Raw genomic sequence first — 21,126 nt, forward strand, 5'->3', positions numbered from 1 at the left:
AAAATGTCTTGATATTGATAAATACAGGCCAACAGTGTAAACTTTTGTGTTTCAAATTTAATTAATTAAATTCAACTGGTTTGCCATTTGTGTGTTCTAACTTTGATCACATCTTTCTGGTCCTCAGGGTTAACATCCACCACTGAATCAAGAGAAAAAGTTAGTCCGGTTTTGGACTGTGATCTTGATAAAGACACGTACATCTGTACTGGTGCTCAATACCACATGCACTGCAACACAACAATGCATCGTTTCTACTACCAGAGATACCAAAACCAAAACCAATACCAGTGCACGAATAATAACTGTACCTGTGTTGGTAATAATGACACCTGCACATGCTACCAAAATACTTCATCCTGCTTCTGTGAGACTCTTAGCATTAACATTACTATCCCTGCAGCAGTTACTCCAGTCTATGACTGTGAACTTTATAATGATACGTACATCTGCACTGGTGCTCAGTACCGCATGTACTGCAATACAAGAATGCATTATTTCTCCTTCCAGAGATATCAGAACCAATACCAATACCAGTGTGTGAGTAATAACTGTAACTGTATTGGTAATAAGGACACCTGTACATGCTCTAGTAGCACTTTCTCCTCCTGCTTCTGTGAGACTTACGGTAATACCATTGCTCTCACTACAGCAGTAACTCCAGTCTATGACTGTGGGCTTTATAATGATACATCATATATCTGCACTGGTGCTCAGTATCACATGTACTGCAACACAAGTGTACATGATTTCCATTATAATATAAACCATTACCACTGTTACAGGGACAACTGTGACTGCATTGGTAATAAGGACACCTGTACATGTTCCTATAGTTCTTCATCCTCCTGCTTCTGTACAAATTACGGCTATAGCATCCCTGCAGCAGTTTCTCCAGTCTATGACTGTGGGCTTTATATTGACACATACATCTGCACTGGTGCTCAGTACCGCATGTACTGCAACACAAGAATGCACAGTTTCAACTACCAGAGATATCAGAACCAAAACCAATACCAATACCAGTGTATGAATAATAACTGTAACTGTATTGGTAATAGGGACACCTGTTCATGCTATAGTAGCACTTTCTCCTCCTGCTTCTGCGAGAATAACATCACCACTCTGACCACACTCAGTCCAACTACTACTACAGGTGAGCATATGTAGACTGGAATGTGGTCTTTCATTTTTACTGTATTCAAATTGTTATAATGAATTTCCACATTTCAGGTCTGAATATCACGCTGCCAGATCAATGCAGAGTAAGATGATTTTTTTTAAGAATTTCAGAATTTACACAGTTTTGTTGAATTTATCGAGTGTTTCACTTGTTATTCATAAAGATCATTTGTGATTTCAGAGTCAGACTTCTGCAGGATGTTTTCAAAATCTTCTTGACAACATAGAGAACATTACAGCTCAAGTGCTCCCTTTGGATGTAAGTCTTAAAGAGAAATATTGTACAATAATCAAATCTGTGTCAGTTATACACTTTACATAATAGATGATTGACATCACAATTTTGTCTCATTGGCTCCCTTGACATATATATGTACAGTAACTATATTTATCTAATCAATCAATTAGACTGTGACCAACATTTTGAGTATGGCCTTCAACGCTTCAGAGAAGCTTTTAGAGTCATCATCTTCTTCTTCATCATCATCATCAGTCAGCCAAGCTGAACTAGCCTCCTATGGAAACCGTGTGTTAAAAACCAGTGAGAAACTCATCTCTACATTGGTGAAGCAGACAGACACGAGTGACAGAGTCAGTTTTACTCTTTCTGTTGTAGGTGAGTGGAGAAACTGTTATTATTGATGATGAAACTGAGATTATATATGATATCAGGGAGTTTATAATGGATCCAGCAGTGGATCACAGGTGGCAACGGTGATAAATGCAGCTACAGTAACTATGTAATTGTGTATCTTTTGTTGTTGAAAGTCAGTATTTTGGCTCAAATTCATTCGGCATTAGGTAGACGTCCTAAAAAAAGGACAAAAAAAAGAAAGAAAATGCAACATTAAACACAGGTTCACGTACATTAAAGTTCATGGTTTGTGGTAACCACTGTCATGCTGGGTTGTTGCAAGGAACACATCTGACAAAAGAGATTGAAACAGAGAGTAGACTTTAATGATAAATCCACAAACACACAGCTTGAACATATATGTAAATGAGATCAGACAAGGAACTGAACAAAACAGGGAGCATGCATACACTGGGATACTGACGGAACTAAACAGGAATAGCTGAACAGAATGATTAAATGAGTTTCCAAGGAAACAAACTACAAACTCAGGCAGAACGTACCGTAACTACCTAAAAGTGTTTTTGGAATATTTGTTGCTTTGAGCATAAAACAATCAGCATTCAAAAGACATATATCAAACACTCAAACGATTGCAGTTTATATTATACTAATAATCAATTGCAGTGTTTGATTTTAAGGAAATTTTGAGTCAAAGTACATTTGAGATGAAAATCCAACATTAGTGAATAGTCATTTTATTTTGTTGTATTTTTTGCAAATTTAATTATTTAATTTGACTTAACAATTTTTTTTTTTAAAGCAATTAAATTAATATATATCACATAACTGTTTGTTTGTTTGTTTGTTTTTAATCAGAGGTTGAAGTCTTCATGGTTGGACCCAAAGTCACCTTAGATAAAATCCCTCGACTTGACACGACAAATTCTTCTGTGGACATCGATCTCATTGGGATCGCCAACAACAGTAATGGTATGTGAAATGTTTTAGTTTGATTAAATTAACAAAAAACATAGAAAGAGTACACTGTAAAAAATAAAATCGTAAAAAAACGGTCAATGACTGTCAGCTACGGCTGCCAAACAAAAACCGTAAAAATAAAGTAAAATATCCTAATTTAAATGAAGTTTTCCTTCAATGTTTTACAGAAAAACACTGTTATTTTACAGCTATTTCCTGAATTATTACGATCAAACTCCTTCATTGTAAACAAATCCCATAAAAAAAAGTCAAATGACTGTCAGCAATGGCTGCCATACAAAACCCATAAAATTAATATAAAATATTAGCCTGACGTCGTCATACTCAATTCTAGTCAGAATGTGAGTCTGATACTTTTCCATAGAGATTTGATTATGGGGCGTGTCTCAACCAAACCAGGAAAAAAAAAAACTCTGCACTCAATTGGATAGACCTACAACCAATCAGAGCAACGGAGTAAATGACGCATGTTCTTCATTCATATTTTCAACCAACAAAATGTCGCGGCTCTCTGTTCCTCTTTTAAAATGAATGCGCTGTCGATATAACAGACGCGATGGCGGAATCTACACATGATGTTTCATAAACAAAGTTCGGGAGGAGCACGTACAAATAATCAATCCAATATAAACTTGTCATCAAACAATACCATGTCTAACGTTACCCTATCTATCAGCATGAGGAAGCATATTCACTCTGTCAACTTACCTAACACTCCTTGACAGTTTTTCAGCATCCCTCCACCACCCCGAATCCTCACTCTTGTCTTGTTCTCTCACAACCAGGAATACGGGGGAGCATGGCTACCGAGCCCACAGCCCTCTCCTCGGACAGCACGTCATATACGCATTTATTCTATCGACTTATTTGTGTGAAATCTTATAAACGCATTTATTCTATCTGACTTATTTGTAAATGTGAACTCGTGAAATCTCAATTCTCCAGCAGCAGTCGTCTTTGTTGTAAACTAATTCAAATCAAGCGCTCTTTGGTGACGTGGACGATTACGTTGCATTGCTCATCTGTCCATCATCGTATAAAGCCCGCCCTGACAATTTGATTGGTCCGAACAATTTTTGTTCGGGCATAATAGCTCCTCAACGGAGCGAGTCCAGACCGAACTTCCCGACCAAAAAATATTGTGGGCGGGGTTCGGGCTGGCACCCAGGCTAATAAAATATCTTAATTTTAAATAAGTGCAAAATACTTTTAACAGAAACACAGTTATTTCACATTTATTTTCTGAATTTTTTAGTGAAAAGCATGCAGTTAACTACATGCATGACTTGCTGTGACTATACGTCACTGCATCAGCAACTACACAATTACTGTCTGTTAAATAAAGCTACATGCAGCATATCATCGGTGTGTCTTTGCTCATCCTGGACTGAAGCTCAGGCTCTACTCTTCAACACAATGGTGACACACGAAACACACCATACAGAAACACTTTAAACCCCAACAGAACATTAAACACTACCAGATCTCTCAGGATCTCAGCATCTTCACTTATTACAATCCAGACTTTATTTCTTTCATACTAACATTCTTATTGAGGATTACCAGAGGTTTAGAAGTTGAAGTTTTATTGAAAAGAATAAAGTTTGGTGTCACCATGATGGAGATCAGTGTTTGCTTTAGTTGGGCTCTTGACCTTTTAATTATTAATATTAATTTTTCTCTGGCTGCTTTAGCTGTGTGTCTCTGATGCATATTAGTTATGGTAGGAATCCAAGAAAAACTCAGATCAGATGATATTGGTCACTTTTTAGTGATAATAGACATCATGTGGTAGTTGCCTGCTTCATTGGTGCCATCTGAAGTGTAATATCTGATTAAATCATTAAATATTAGTTGTTAATTTTGCATGACAAAACTGCTATATAAGATCTTGCAGTGCTGTGACTTTAGTATTCAGATTTTATTTAGTCATTATACAGAAAATGTTTTGACAGGATCATATATAAACTCACTCAGACATCAAGAATCAGCGTATGAATCACAACAATGGTGACAATGAAAAAAAAATCTGAATTACTATAAAGTCACAAAATGCTTTGATGGTTGTCAGCATTGTTGCTATTCATATGTTGATTCTTGATGTCTCTATGCTACTAATAAAATGAACCAGCTCAAAACTTTATCTGTATAATTTTATATATTTTTTTTTTTAGATTGTTATAATACTGATACCACAATATTTCAAGGGTCATGTGAAAAATTATGACGTTATGGACTTTGTATAAAGCTAAATTCCATCTACATATTAAATAATCTAGGCTATTATATTCTGAGATTTCACTATTATATCAGTGAAACAGATCATCATATGATGACTTTAACATCACCAATAAATGACCAAGATCATCTGATATTTTCTCCTGCATTTACTGCTATAACAAATGAGTATCAAATACACAGTTAAAGCAGCCAGAGAACACTAAAGTTAAAAACTCAAGGGTCATGAGACCAACTAAAGCAGACACTGATCTCAATCATGGTGACATCAACAAATTTATTTTAAAGTTTTTTACACTTTATTTAAATTAGCATATTTTACTTTAATTTTATGGTTTTTGTTTGGCATCCGCAGCTGCCAGTCATTTGACCCTCTTTTTACGATTTTTTTTACAATGAAGGTATTTGACCATAATAATGCAGGAAATACCTGTGAAATAACTGTGTTTTTTCGGTTTATTTAAATTAGAATATTTGACTTTAATTTTATGGTTTTTGTTTGGCAGCCGCAGCTGCCAGTCATTTTACCCTTTTTTTACGATTTTTTTTACAATGAAGGTTTATGATCGTGATTATTCAGGAAATACCTGTAAAATAACAGTGTTTTTCAGTTTATTTCATTTAGGATGTTTTACAGTTTTTTGGGGGGCTGACAGTCATTTGACCATTTTATCATTTAACTGTTTTGTTACTGTTTAATTACAGATTATATTTGTAATTTTACATACATTTTTATGTAATTTAAGAAAACAGAAAAAATACTGTATTAAAAATACGATCAATTTTCTGTATAAAAAATGTGAATTACTAGAATTTGTCATTAATGTCACAATACCTAAAATAACAGCTGAATTTTTATTTTACAGATATTATTTGTAAATTTACAGTGTTTTGACTACAATTTAAAATTAAAGAAAATGATCGTCAAAAAATCACAGTTATTTTCTGTAAAATTAGGATTTTTTTTACAGTTACTTTCTTTTTTTTATTGTTGTTATTGTTTTAGTATTGTAAACATGTAAGCTTCTGTTTCTGTCACACAGGATCAGCTGCTGTGGCTTTCATGAGTTATAACACAATGGAGAATCTACTGAAGCCAGACTTCTTCAACACATCAAATGCCACGATTAAAACCATGATGTCCACTGTGATCTCAGCTACTCTTCCCAAAACCACCAACACTAAACTCACCAAACCAGTCAACTTCACCCTCAAACACATCAGAGTGAGTAACTTTCATTTACTACTTCATAATCTCCTTTATCCACTGTTCTAATCAATCAAGGTTCAGTTTGAAAATTTACAGTAATTCAGAAAAAAGGGATGGATGGAGAAAATAAAATGGAGGTGACCACTGATAGAAAAGTTTCTAGGTATAGGGCTATGTATCAGGTACACACCAATAAGTTCAGATTACAAAAAATCTGTTTTGAATTTTAAAAAATCACAGCTTCATTGGAATGTTACGAAACTTGGTGACTTTTCTGGCATTAGGTATGTGAACACAAAAAAAAATTGAGGTCATGATTCGAGCATGCTAAGTGGTCGTAAAAAAAATAGTCACACTCATGGTCTTCGGTCAAAAATGACCCCCATACACTGTAAAAAAGAATACATTGATTTTATTGATATCTAATTAATAAAAATGAGGCAACAGATTACAAGCAATATTATTAATTAAATTTACCAAATTAGAATTGAGTAATAATTAATCAAATGAATTCCTTAAAAGTTAACCATTTAAAATGAGTAAAATGTACAAAATATCTTTTATTGCCAACATTGAAGACACCTGGTGTTAACAAGCAGAATCACTGAAGGAGAAAACCATAATTAAAGTCACCATTATGGCGATCAGTGTGTGTTTTAGTTGGGCTCTTGACCCTTAAATCATTTACTTAAAATGTTGTTCGGCTGCTGTACATGAGTTATAACAGCCAAATGAACCAATAGAAAAGATGATCTGATGGTGTTGGTTGTGATTTAACATAATCATTATTTCACAATCATTAGACCTGAATCACTGAACCTCATATAGAGTCCAATTTATGAGTTAAGTTAACTTTATTAATTACAGCAGTATAATATTTTTAGCCTTTTCAATGAAATCCAAATGATCAAATCAATAATAAAAAATAAATAAATATGTTTTTTTTTTTTTTAATTTTTTTAGGCACACACACATATCAAGATTTTGCGTATGAATCTCAGCAATGGTGACGAACAGATCACCTCTGAACATAAGCTCATTATTTATTCATGCAGCAATGCATGATGGGAGCCATGAATGAGTTTTGATTGGTGGAACCCAGAATGCACTGCAACATGTCACCATTGTTGAGATTCACAGGCTGATTATTGATGTCTGTGTGTCTCCTTTTTATGTAAGAGAAAGTTTTTAGAAATTATTTGTCTTACATTGTAAAAGTTAAAAAATATTATGCCGTACAAGGCCATTGCTGCTATAATTAATATAGTTCACCTAACTCATAAATTGGACTCTATGAGTTCAGTGATTCAGGTCAAATGATTGTGAAATAATGATTATGTTAAAACACATTTTTAAAACACGCCATTACATCACCTTTTCTCTTTGTTCATCTGGCTGTTATAACTCATGTACAGCAGCCAAACAAAACTTAAAGTTAATAATTTAAGGTCAAGAGCCCAACTAAAACACACACTGATCTCCATAATGGTGACTTTAATTATGGTTTTCTCCTTCAGTGATTCTGCTTGTTAACACCAGGTGTCTTCAATGTTGGCAATAAAAGATATTTTGTAAATTTTACTCATTTTAAATGGTTACCTTTAAAGGAATTCATTTGATTAATTATTACTCAATTCTAATTTGTTAAATTTAATTAATAATATTGCTTGTAATCTGTTGCCTCATTTTTATTAATTAGATATCAATAAAATCAATGTATTCTTTTTTACAGTGTAGGAAATGAATGGGAAATTGACAAAAAACACAAAAATTCGCAAGAAAAAAGAAAAAAAGTGCTCAGCAATGAAGGGGTGAAACTCTAAAACATCAAGAATGAAAAACATAACATAATTAATAATTATAATTAATATATATATATAATTCATATAATAATTATTAAAATTATTAAAATAATAATTAATAAAATGTTATAAACCTTGGCAAAAAGTATTATTTGAGAATTTCTAAAAAAATACATTCAATCCACATCTTAAAAGTAAGTAATTTGGTCCAAAAACAACTAGAATTCACAAGCATCTCCATTTAGAGCTATTACAGGCATCTAGTGGTAAACCCATGCAATAACATGATTTATTTAATTTTATATTTAATAAATTGTTTTTTTTTTCTTTTTTTTCTGAAAGCCTAGTCTCTATTTTAACCGAAAATACAGCATAGAAAAAAAAACAAAAATAAAAAAAACAAAAAAAAAAAACATTATTTTCAATGGCAAAAAATGGACTATAAATATTAATAAGTTCAATCAAATTGTCTCAAAATACTAAATTAAAAAGAATAAATATTATAGAACAAAAATAAATTGCATTGGTTTTTACTGGGATGGAGGAAGTTTCATTTTTAGGTGTCCGGTCACTTCTGACCGGGAAGGCCCCCAGTGTGACTGATAAACGAAGACCATCAGAGGGTTAAAGGAGAACTCCGGTCAATTTTAACATTGAGCTTATTTTTTTTGTACACAGCAAAATCCTCAGTGTTAAATTAACACTCCTCAGTGTACATATGTGTCCACACTAGGGCTGCGCGATTTAAATCGCGATATTGTTATGCGCATCTCGTCAGTAAAGCCGGTTCCTTGATTTAGTAGTAAATCACCATCACCTGCTTTCAGATGGAGCGGCATTTAGGGCTGAGAAGATAATTAAGTGATTCATTTAGTGATGATTGAGCATTATTGAAGACACCTGATGTTAACAAGCAGAATCGCTGAAGAAGAAAAGCACAAATTGTAAGTTACCATTAAGGTGATGGGTGTTTGCTTTAGTTGGGCTCTAGACCATTATATGTTAACTTTAATATTTACTGTTGTTTGTCTGCTGTTATTGATTTATAACAGTTAAATGAACAAAGTAAAATGTTGTCTTATAGTGTTGATTATGTTTTGACATAATCATACTGTGATCTGAAAAGTGAAACATATTAAGATAGTTTGGTTTAACTTGTTAGCAGCAGTTTTGTGATTCTTCATATGATTATCAGGACTTTACTTATAATTCAAAATATTTAATAAACATTGCTCTAATCAAAAAGACGTTCAGACATCAATAATCAGCCTGTGAATCTCAACAATGGTGGTGACAATAATAAAGCATGTTGCAGTCGCTGCCACCAATCACAACTCATTAATGGCTCCCATCATGCATTGCGGTATGAATAAATTATGATCTGAATTGTCTATGTAATTTACTTTTCCTCATTGAATATTCTGCTCCTCACCATTGTTGAGATGCATAGACTGAATCTTGACATCTGTGTGTGCCTAAAAGAATGATTTTTTTTTTAAACAAGTTTTAAGAAATCCTTTATATCAAAAATTCTGGCCATTTATTCAGATTCACAGTTATGCTGTAACCAACAACATAAATCGAAGTTAGAAAGAAGGATTTTAATGAGATCAGTGATCAAGTTCAAATGATGATTGTCATAACATAACTAACAAAGATCACTTTTTTTTCTTTGTTCAACTGGCAGTTTTAACTCAGACACAACCGCCAAACAAAATCTAAAGTACACATGAAAGGGTCAGAGCCCAACTAAAGCAACTACCCATCACAATAATGGTAACTTACAATTTGCGATTTTCTCCTTCAGCGATTCTACTTGTTAACATCAGGTGTCTTCAATAATGCTCAATCATCACTAAATTAATCACTTAGTTATCTCATTAACGTAAACACTCTTGAGTGTGGACTCATACACTCCCAGGAGTGTTAATTTAACACTGGAGTTTTTGCTGTGTACAAAGAGCCGTAGTTAACCCTCTATTGCACGCATTATTAATTAGACATTGTAAAAAATGTTTTGCATGTTTTTATTACTTAACATGAGCTAAATAACAGATATATATAAAAAAAATCTAAAAAAAGTTTAAAGGGGGGTCGTTGGTAAATTGTTGCCATATGGCAACAATATGCAATCGTGGAAAGTACCATAAAATCAAAAAAAAATAAAAAAAACTAATTTTATTTAAAACAAGACTCAACAAATCCATCTCATACTTAGTGAAATGTTTAAACAAACATTTATACAGTAAAAACATAATATAATTTCAACAGTTATCTGAAATGTCTGGTAATAATAACCAGGAACCTGGAACCTGTCTCACTGAAATACACTATTCATTTGTTTCATTTCATTTAGTCATTTTTTTTTTGCTGTTTCATTTAATTTAATTCTCTTCATGACTTGTGAAAGTCAGTGAAGCAGAGGAAAACTAAACACTTGGAGCACTTGCTTCTTACAATGCCCTTGCATCCTGGCATTTTGCATTTGCCCTTCTCAGATGCATGCAAGGGCCAGTGGTCTGTGCGGTCTCTGCGGACAGGATCTGGCGGGACAAAGCTTTGGGGCCCTCTTTTATTTTTCCCCACCACAACAGCTTGTGAAGGTCTAATGTTTTTACCTTTAAAATATTAGCAAAAGTTGTAAACATAGTCTCAGAGTAGTTTCATGCTATGTAAGTCAATGGGACTCCATTAGGTTGAATGCACCAGGACGTTTCCATATTTGCATATAGTTGCCATATGGCAACAAATGTATTTTAGCATATTACAAAAAACTTATAAAATCAAAACTGAATTTAATGTTAAAAAATTAAAGTTTACTTACCCCAGATACTGATTTAATTTTTTTATTTGATGAAAATTTTCCAAAATTCTGAATAAAAGGCTATCTTCAGGAGCCCCAGACAGTGATGTTTGCATGTCAATGTCCATGAGCAAAAAGGACTGGCAAACAGGATATCCTGGTCATGTGACCTCATAAATTGTATTTTCTTAAAAGTTAAAGCCCCCTTTTCACAACTAACTGTAAAAACATAGATTTTATATCACAGCTTTAAAAAAAAATTAAGATAAAGTAATTGTTGCCATATGGCAACGCTATGCAATAGAGGGTTAACTGACAAGCTGAGCCATATCGCATTAAATATCGTTGGCGATACGTCCGCGATATTGATGTGATTTGGCTCAGCTTGTCAGTTAACTACGGCTCTTTGTAGTAAATGCCGCTTCATCTGAAAGCAGGTGATGGCGATTTACTACTAATCAAGGAACCGGCATTACTGATGAGATGCGCATAACAATATCGCGATTTAAATCGCCCAGCCCTAGTCCACACTACTCGGTGTTAAAATTAACACTGAAGCAGTGTTGAAGTTAATGAGATAATTAAGTTAACACTGAAGCAGTGTTGAAGTTAATGGGATAATTAAGTGATTAATTAAGTGATGATTGGCCATTAGTGGTGACACCTGATGTTAATAAGCAGAATCATTGACGGAAAGAGAAACAACAATAACAGAAAAAAGAGAAACACAAGAACTACAACTGACTTCAAGTCATTACACATTGTTGCACTTATTATTACCAGTTTGACTTTATTTTCTTCTATTTTTCTTTTCAAGTTACCATTATGGTGGTCAGTGTTTGCTTTAGTTGGGCTCTTGACCCTTTTCATTTTGTTAATATTAGTTTTTCTCTGACTGCTCCAACATTGTGTTTATAAAGCACATTTGTTACTGCAAGAGAAAACATGACCTGCTCACAATATGTTTTGATGATAATGACATTATCATGTAGTGACCTGATTCACTGATGTCATTCAGAGTCTAAATCTCCGACTATATGCTTGATGTCACGTTTTAGTATTGGTGATTGCAGCTCTGAGATTCTACAGTTTGAGATCCAACAACAATATGACATTTTTTGAAAATACTTTGTGCGCAGAAATTATTGTGTTTAAACACACAGACATCAAGAATCAGCATATGAATCTCAACAATGGTGACAATAAACAAACTAGTGACAAACAGATCAACTCCGAACATCACAAAACAAGCTACTAAAGTCAGAACAAAACTATAGCAAAATTAAGCAAACAGAAAAAACAATGAAAATTACAGGACAATTCAGCTGCATAATTTATTCATGATGCAATGCATGATGTGAGCTATTGATGCGTTCTGATTGGTGACCCCCATCATGCACTGCAACATTAAGCATTTGTTTGATTGTCACCATTGTTGAGATTCATATGTAGATTCTTGAGGTATGTGTGTGATTTTAAAACTTTCAGATCATTAAAAACAATGCTGGAAGTAACTACTGTAGTGAAAAATTAATAAACATTTGGATAATCAGTTTATAATGATGGGTGCCATCATTGAATCACTTCACTAGTAATTTCATCATCAAAACATAACCAGGGCTGCATTTCCAAAAGCATCTGAAGCCTAACTTGATTGCAGACCAACTGCAACAAATGGTCTATACGATCAAATTAGGCTTGCAATGCTTTCAGGAAACACAACCAAAGTCATAGTTTCTCTTGCCACAACACACATGCTTTATAAACACAGAGTTGGAGCAGCCAGAGAAATACTAATGTTAAAAAGTAAAGGGTCAAGAGCCCAACTAAAGCACACACTAACCACCATAATGGTGACATGAAACGAAACATTCCATAAAACATTACCATCTAAACGTCTGTTAAATCTAAATAAGACCGTGTGTAGATGTATGACAGAGTCATAACTGTCAAACTGGTAAAATAATAAGTGCAATAATGGCTCAAAGTCAGTAGTTCTTGTGTTTCTCTTTTTTCTGTTCTTGTTTCTCTTTCCGTCAATGATTCTGCTTGTTATCATCAGGTGTCACCACTAATGGCCAATCATCACTTAATTAATCACTTAATTATCTCATTAACTTCAACACTGCTTCAGTGTTAATTTTAACACTCTGTAGTGTGGACACATATGTACACTGAGGAGTGTTAATTTAACACTGGGGATTTTGCTGTGTACATTTGGAGTGCTGTCAAAAATCAATGTTGCCTACACCGTGTTATCCTCTTTTTAAAATTTGCACCCTGTTGACTTCAATGGGGCAAGTTTTAAACCTGCTTTTAGCCTCTTAACATCCTTGATGTGTCATTACAAGTGCACAGGTCATGTGAGTGATTCCTTCGGAGTGAACGCGGGTGAAAGATATGGATAAAAATTATGTTTATTTACATCCTGTTTTCGGTCGAAGTCCACAGTAGTCGATTGTCGAGTTAACGCGCTTGATCATAGGTACTAAACCTATGCGCGTGAACTCGACAATTGACTACTGTGGACTTCGGCTGAAAGCAGGAAGTAAATAAACATCATTTTTATCCATATCTTTCACATCTACTGCAGTCAGATTCACCCGCGTTCACTCCGAAGGAATCACTCACATGACCTGTGCACTTGTAATGACACATCAAGGATGTTAAGAGGCTAAAAGCAGGTTTAAAACTTGGCCCATTGAAGTCAACAGGGTGCAAATTTTAAAAAGAGGATAACACGGTGTAGGCAACACCGATTGTTGTCGTTGTTCTCTGTACTGATAGCACTCCAAATGTACAAAAAAATAAGCTCAATGTTAAAATTGACTGGAGTTCTCCTTTAAATTAAAATAATTAAATAACTAAATAATTCCTGAAAGTTAAAAATACAAATACATAATAAAATAATAAGTGTTTTAGTCAGCCGCCACTGGAGGTATCCCTAATATGCATGTCTTTTCTTTATTGTTCAGAAGCTTGTTCCCAACGGTTCTCTGTCCTGTGTGTACTGGAATATCAGCGAGTGGATTGTAGATGGTTGTTCTGTTTTAAAGACCAACAGCAGCTACACTGTGTGTTCCTGTGTTCATCTGTCCACATTCGCTCTCATCATGCAAACCAGCCGCCCATCAGAGGTACAAGAACATTTATAGTGAGCATTGAAGAACAGCACAGATTTGGCACTCATGTACTCTGACATGTTTTCTCAGAGCGACTCACTGCTGGACCTGTTGAATTTGGTGTGTGTGCCAGTTGGGCTGGTGTTCTTCAGTTTGGCCCTGTTGACCTTTGCTCTTTGTAAGTGGAGTCCTGGAGTGAATAATGTGGCTCGAATCAACCTCTGCATCAGTCTGCTGTTGGCTCACCTTCTGTTCCTGCTCACACAACAGTTCCTGAGCCTCATACGCCCTCATCAGGTGAGAATGATGAAGGAGCCCTACAGCTCAGCACAGTCTCACTGAGAATCATCATAACCGTCTCTCATGATCTCCAGGTGTTGTGTGCCGTGATATCAGGTGTGCTGCACTTCCTCTTTCTCTCCGGCTTTGTGTGGATGTTCATTGAAGCTGTGCTGCTCTTCATCTGTGTGAAGAACCTATCACAGATCAGCTCCAAAAAGAGGGAGGTGCTTAGCAGTGGATTCCTGTGTGTGATTGGATATACGGTTGCTCTGGTTGTGGTGGCCGTGTCTGTCGGGCTGCTTCCTGAAGGATACGGAAGTGAACAGTGAGTTATTGTTGTAGTTGTTTTTAGGTTAATTTGATTAAAGGGAATTAAAGCAGCTTGGGGCTTTTGTGACATTTCTTATCTGATAAAAACATATTTTTTTACACACTGTAAAAGCACAAGTTTAAAGGGACACTTCACCCATTTGCATTAAGCTTTGCATTGTTAGAAACCCAGTCATACTATTGAATGGTCGTGCAACACTCTCTCATTTTCCCCTGAGACGGGAGAAATCCGTTATTTACCTCTTACACTTCCTCCTACAATGAGTGTACAATGAGGCGCCGGTGATCTCACTATGCAACTACGAACCGCTACGAACACAGAGATAGAGTCTGTCTGCTGCAAATAATTTAAACGATGACAATTTCTCCTGGACGAAATCTCTGAATCAGACGAGGACACGGACGTTGGTGTTGTGAACTATCCTAGTTTCGCACCGCATATGTTCTGACGGAACATCCAGGTACCATGCAATAATTCACCTTTTCGAAAGAAATACAAACGAGTAGTAATGCACTAATGAGTTCGCCAACTAACTAGACATTTTGTGTGAATGTGAAATGAATTTCAAGCTCTGGTGGTAGCTAACCTTGTAGACGGAAGAGTGATTTCTCTTATAGGCAGATATGCGCTTTCTGGATTAGTGGGAGTGGCTTGCGGAGCTGTGCAATGTGGTGCATTGTGGGAGTTGTTGTCTTTCATACAAATGCGTCCTGAAGTTATTTTTTGTCTTTTCTCGGTCACAAAGGCACCAAATTCAAAATTTATTTTACATTTCGACTACATATATGACCCACTTTCAATAAAGATCAATGTTCCCATGGGTGAAATGACCCTTTAACAACACTAAAAAAGTCAACACCAGACATATTATTTTTGACACATTCATTCAGTTCTTATATTATGTTTCCTCTAAACAGTTGCTGGATTAAAATTGATAAAGGTTTTATCTGGAGTTTTCTGGGTCCTGTTTGTGTCATACTAGCAGTAAGCACATTTCTTATTTCTCATGATTTTAATTTATATTAAAGTGAAAACAAGGTGATTATTTATTATTGTTCTACTTTTCAGTTAAACATGATTCTCTTCATCAACATCATCATCAGTCTGAACTCAACTCTCAAAAATCTGAATGCTGAAGTTTCACAGATGAAACAAACCAAGTAACAAACATTCAGATTCAAACACTCCATAGAAAAGAAAAAGTAGTCAATAAATACACTTTAACTCTTTCTCTGCAGGATTATGACAGTTAAAACACTGGCTCAGTTTGTGATTCTTGGTTGCTCCTGGATTCTGGGTTTCTTCACTAATGGCAGGAAGGAGCTGGAGATCCTCTTCCTGATCTTGAACTCCCAGCAGGGAACCTTCATCTTCCTGGTCTATTGTGTCCTCAATGATGAGGTCAGACATCACTCAATTTACCATCATATTCCATTCAAAACTGAACATGAAAGACTTTTACAGTTGTTTATTACAGTTGCTTTCTAGGCAATCCATGACTTTTATAAAGAAATGTCAGAGGCAGTTGTTTAATCTGTTACTATTCTTCAATTTCCTTCCTGTGATGCAATGTTAAAATGCGCAAGTGTCAGAAATTTAGACAACATTGTGACCCAGGCCCAGATTTTGTGACGGAATGTTCAAATGAGTGAAAATTATTCAAACTCCAACTGTCAGAATATAAATACAGAATGTCTTTGATATGTCTGTCTGTCTTCATGCATAGCATTACTCCTCTTAAACTCCAAGTTTTTAAACTACTTCAAACTTCAGTGTTTAAAATCATTTTTGTCCTCCGTAATTAGTTCAGCCATTTTATCATCACACTCCATAGGTTTCACTCTCTTCAGAGACAGTATATAAAAGTAAATTATCTACATTTACTTCTGAAATTGCAAATCTAGTCTATTTAAACATGTTTTCTTACGTGTTGTTATAAGGAAATTCCACTGTGGTTGATGAGTTTATAGAGGTTAAATGGATGTCATGAAGTCACTCAGCTCCTCTCGTCTCATTCTTGTCCAGGTCAGACAGCAGTTCAGGAAGTTCTTCAGATGTCTTTGCTGTGTCAAACAACACTGAGGACTACAGCAATCACGATCAGGAAATAAAAAGTGCCATTATTATACGGGTATTTTATATAAAAGAGTGAATGTTTTAGGAATTTTAAATTCATAATTCAACTTGAATGATAGGAAAACATGTAATATGAGTGTCTTATTTTATAGCTGTTAATGTTATTGATGTAAAGCTCTTAAATTTTATTCAGTCTTTTGTAAACACAGGTTTTTTTGGTGGAGGGTGAAAAGCATATTTTTACAGATTCCTCAGAATAATTAAGCTGAAATATTGTCAAGTAAATGTTGGCAAAAAAAAAAAAAAAAACTGTTTCATGTGTGCATGGTGAAGGGAAATAAATGAATTTACATTCAGAGTTGTAAAGTTATAAATTAGTAAATCTTGCAAAAATATATTTTTGTTTGTGAAGTTCAGAAAGCGGTTTATTTTTGTAAGGACCCATTTTACAGTACACTACTTTAATTGTCTAGTACAAAATATGTCATAAATGTATTTTCAAGAGGGAGGGCCAGAGGATTTATCGGTATAGTGATATAAATTTAAATGTGCAACTAATGTCTCATTCAAAGTAAATCTGTGTCTTGAGTTTTTGTATTAAAACACGTGAAAGATTTTTGCTTTTGTTCAGGTCACATTCACACTTTCCAATATTATTCAAATGCATTTTTGTTACAAAATATCTTAATTAACAAAATGATAGTCAAAGTCACAGGCTCAGTCACCCTAGCACTACACTTCCCAGAAGGTTCTCAGTTCTTTATAGGAAAATAAGGGACAGAATAAGGGACACTCAAAATATTTGTACTGTACCACACAGTGCATATCATTTCAGCATCTGCAGTTAAATATGTGTATAAAATACGTATAAAAGGTTATCAGACAAACACATTTAGGTCATTTTGTGGAAAAATTTACCACATTTCAGAAACTTTCCTGGCTCAAATTTTTTGATTTTGTTAATAAAAAAACATTCTGAAGAAAGACAAATGTAAATGAAGAAGAAAGCCAAAATATTAGGCTATATTGTTTGTTCATTAGGCTATAATTCCTCAAAATAAGTCCAAAAATCATATTCTCTCTCTCTCTCTATATGTTTTCGGTGCTGATGCAGTGACGCGTTCATTTAAACGGCACCTAAAAGCTGTCACAAAGAACCAGCAAAAGTAATGATTATGAATATGTAAAATATTGCAATGAGACATTTTAATTGTCTATTAATAAACAAGAGTTTTCTGTGTCGGCTGCAAATATGAAGTTGACGATACTGACTCGCGATCTTCGCAGTAGTGAACGCACCGGAGAGAAATGCACATTTCATACGGATTACATTGTTTTATTTTGTTTTGAATGGTTCTGTTTAAAAGTAGAGATTTCTGTAGATAATAAATATATTTCAAATTTTTTTTTAGGTGTGTGAGGCGAGTAGGCTGCCTTATACACTGAGTTTCGGTTCATGGATGATAGCTTAAGCTCCAGTTCAGGCGCCGGCGCCTCCGTGTCGTGATTATCTATTGTCTGCTATATTTACTTTTTATTTATTAAATCCAGGAAATTGGATGATGAAACACTGATTAAAATTAAGATACAATTAATACAAAATAAAATTTGCTTTAAAGAAAGGCTTTGTGCTTTCTGTTTTCATTGTTTTTTCCTCATAAATGTGAACACGAAAAATAAAAGACAAAATAATTTTTAAAAAAGACAACCATCCACAACTTTATAACACTCCAGGCAAAGTACCTCTTTTTGGTCAACATCCTCCTTTTTGTAGCCGAAATAGTCCCAAATAGCTGATTTTGACTTTCTTTTTGGTACGAAATCATAATGTTTTTGCGGCGGATCCTCTTCGTCAAAGTCGGAGAACACGAGCGCAAAACGTACTCGGTTACTAACGTAACCTCGGTTCTCTCTAGAGAGAGGAACGAGTACTGCGTAGAATACGCTAGGGGAAAATCCTTTTCCACGAGAATACTGAAGCCAAAAAATTATCCTTTAATTTTGTATTAATGTAAAACGCGTTGCGGCAGCATACAGACATAGGCAAGGCAGCTCGCGCGCCTATTGGCTGGTCTGCTGGCAACTGCTTAAGCCTATCGAGCGAGACCTAGAGTGACGTCAGACCCAATGAGGGCGCTTCGCGCCCTCTGCGTCACGTCCCGCCGAGACGGGCGTGGCTTAGGTCTATAAATACCGCTCGCAGGCATTATTTCTCTGGTTTTTCATAGTCGAAGCAACCAGAGCGCGTGCAGGCACGGCAGGATACGCAGTACTCGTTCCTCTCTCTAGAGAGAACCGAGGTTACGTTAGTAACCGAGTACGTTCTCTTACGAGAGATACTCTCATACTGCGTAGAATACGCTAGGGGAACCTACTGTAAAACGCTGTGCGTGCTGGGATCTGATACCATAGACTCAAGGGCGACAGCCCGGAGTTCATACAGTACATAATCACCCAGGGGACTCACAGGGAATCCTGGAAGAGAGGGGGGTTAGCCACTATCTTCCTTATAGCAGCATAGAGCAAGGATTGCAATACTCAATAGCTGCATAACTGACAGCGCCAGTTATGAGATTTTGGCCATACTAGACCGACAGTAGTCTGGCCTGTAGTGCGGGAACCTCTAGGTTGTAAAACCTTATAAATGTAGACGGAGAGGCCCAGCCTGCCGCCATACAAATATCTTGCAAGGCAATCCCACTTGACCATGCCCACGATGAAGCCATGCTTCTCGTGGAGTGCGCTCTGACACCCAGCGGGCACTGCATGCCCTTGGTTGTGTAAGCTAGCGCTATTGCGTCCACTACCCATCTGGATAGGGTCTGTTTCGAAGCGGCTAGTCCCTTAGAACGCCCGCTGAACGAAACAAAGAGCTGCTCCGTCTGTCTGAAAACAGACGAGCGAGACACATAAGCTCTTAACGCCCTGACTGGGCAAAGGGAGCTTTCGTCCATATTTCCTTCAGTGACCGGCAGGGCAGACAGGGAAATGACCTGTGCTCTGAACGGTGTATTGAGGGATTTAGGAACATAACCGTGCTTAGGTTTGAGTATAACTCTAGAGTCATTCGGCCCAAATTCCATGCACGTCGCGCTTACTGAGAGCGCGTGTAAGTCCCCTATGCGCTTCACTGAAGCGAGAGCCAGAAGAAACGCCGTCTTGAAAGACAGGTGTTTAAGATCAATCTTCTGCAAGGGCTCAAATGGATGACCTTTCATGGCTTCCAGTACCGTAGAAAGGTCCCATATAGGGACTGTGGGAGGTCTGGGAGGATTCAGTCTCTTAGCTCCTCGAAGGAAGCGAATGACTAAATCGTTCTTTCCAATAGACTGGCCGAGCGTGGTCGAAGAGAACACTGCTATGGCCGCTACATAGACTTTGAGCGTGGAAGGGGACCTGCCCTTATCCAACAGCTCCTGTAGGAAGGAGAGAACCTCCGTCACACCGCAATGCAGGGGTGACACACCACGAGCTGTGCACCAGCTAGAGAACACTGACCATTTTGAGGCATAGAGACGTCGCGTAGACGGAGCTCTGGCCTGTGTGATAGTGTTTAACACTCCCTGTGGGAGGTCAGCGGGTACCCGTTGATGGCCCACACATGGAGGGACCACAGCTCTGGGTGAGGATGCCAAATCGAGCCGTTGGCTTGAGAGAGGAGATCCCTCCTCAGAGGCACTGGCCACGGGGCGGTGCTCGCTAACTGCATCACAATTGGGAACCAAGGTTGGCTCATCCAAAGTGGGGCTACAAGCAGCACTGAGCATCCTTCTTCCCTGACCCGTTCTACCACCTGAGTCAGGAGGGAGACGGGGGGAAAAGCGTAGAGAGGACGGCGAGGCCACTCGTGGGTCAGCGTGTCCTTGCTCTTCGAGAAAAATTCTGGACAGTGAGCGTTTTCTTGAGACGCGAACAGGTCTACTTCCGCTCTGCCGAATTTCTTCCACAGCAGCTGGACTGTCTGTGGGTGCAAAGACCAATCTCCTGTCGGAACCTGGTTCCTGGACAGTCTGTCTGGTCCTATATTTAGGAGCCCTGGCACGTGCGCTGCTCTCAGCGAGAGCAGATTGCTGCGGCCCATATCAGGAGGCGCCTGGTTAGCCTGTACAGAGTCAGGGACCTGAGGCCGCCCTGGCGATTTATGTAGGACACCACTGAGACGTTGTCTGAACGTATTAGCACGTGGTGTCCCTTTATGAGGGGACAAAAGCGCGTGAGCGCTTTGCTCACTGCCAACATTTCGAGGCAGTTGATATGTAAGAGCTTCTCCTGCTTTGACCATTGGCCAAAAAGCGGTCTGCCCTCGAGCAGCGCTCCCCATCCCGAGGTGGATGCGTCCGTGGACACCACCATCACTCTCGAGGAAGTCCCCAGGCTTACACCTGATTGGTACCAGTCTTTTGCCTCCCAAGGTTTCAAAGTTGCAATGCATGCTTGATTGACCTTGACGCGAAGCCGACCGGAGGCCCACGCTGTGCGTGGTACTCTCTTTCTGAGCCAGAAC

At 36.9% G+C, this 21,126-nt stretch overlaps 1 protein-coding gene across 1 annotated transcript; it reads left to right on the forward strand.

Annotated features, from left to right (window-relative positions):
* Positions 1 to 548: 548 nt before the first annotated feature.
* Positions 549 to 17,238, forward strand: LOC311285809 (adhesion G protein-coupled receptor E3-like). Its single transcript, XM_084401609.1, has 13 exons — positions 549 to 1,156; positions 1,234 to 1,265; positions 1,364 to 1,441; positions 1,591 to 1,798; positions 2,636 to 2,749; positions 6,040 to 6,221; positions 13,787 to 13,948; positions 14,024 to 14,230; positions 14,308 to 14,540; positions 15,464 to 15,530; positions 15,615 to 15,706; positions 15,785 to 15,947; positions 16,572 to 17,238. The coding sequence occupies exons 1-13, from the start codon at positions 724 to 726 to the stop codon at positions 16,626 to 16,628; spliced, it is 2,028 nt and encodes a 675-aa protein (XP_084257735.1). The 5' UTR covers positions 549 to 723; the 3' UTR covers positions 16,629 to 17,238.
* The last annotated feature ends 3,888 nt before the right edge of the window (positions 17,239 to 21,126 follow it).

The sequence above is a fragment of the Rutilus rutilus genome, assembly GCF_951802725.1.
Source record: "Rutilus rutilus genome assembly, chromosome: 2".
In the NCBI taxonomy this organism is placed as follows: domain Eukaryota; kingdom Metazoa; phylum Chordata; class Actinopteri; order Cypriniformes; family Leuciscidae; genus Rutilus; species Rutilus rutilus.

Excerpts from the sequence above, each read along its gene's own strand:
- LOC311285809 (XM_084401609.1), top strand. The coding sequence starts at position 724 with ATGTACTGCAACACAAGTGTACATGATTTCCATTATAATATAAACCAT. Across the intron at positions 1,266-1,363 it reads CGCTGCCAGATCAATGCAGA|AGTCAGACTTCTGCAGGATG; the intron begins GTAAGATGATTT and ends TTGTGATTTCAG. Across the intron at positions 1,442-1,590 it reads CTCAAGTGCTCCCTTTGGAT|ACTGTGACCAACATTTTGAG; the intron begins GTAAGTCTTAAA and ends TCAATCAATTAG.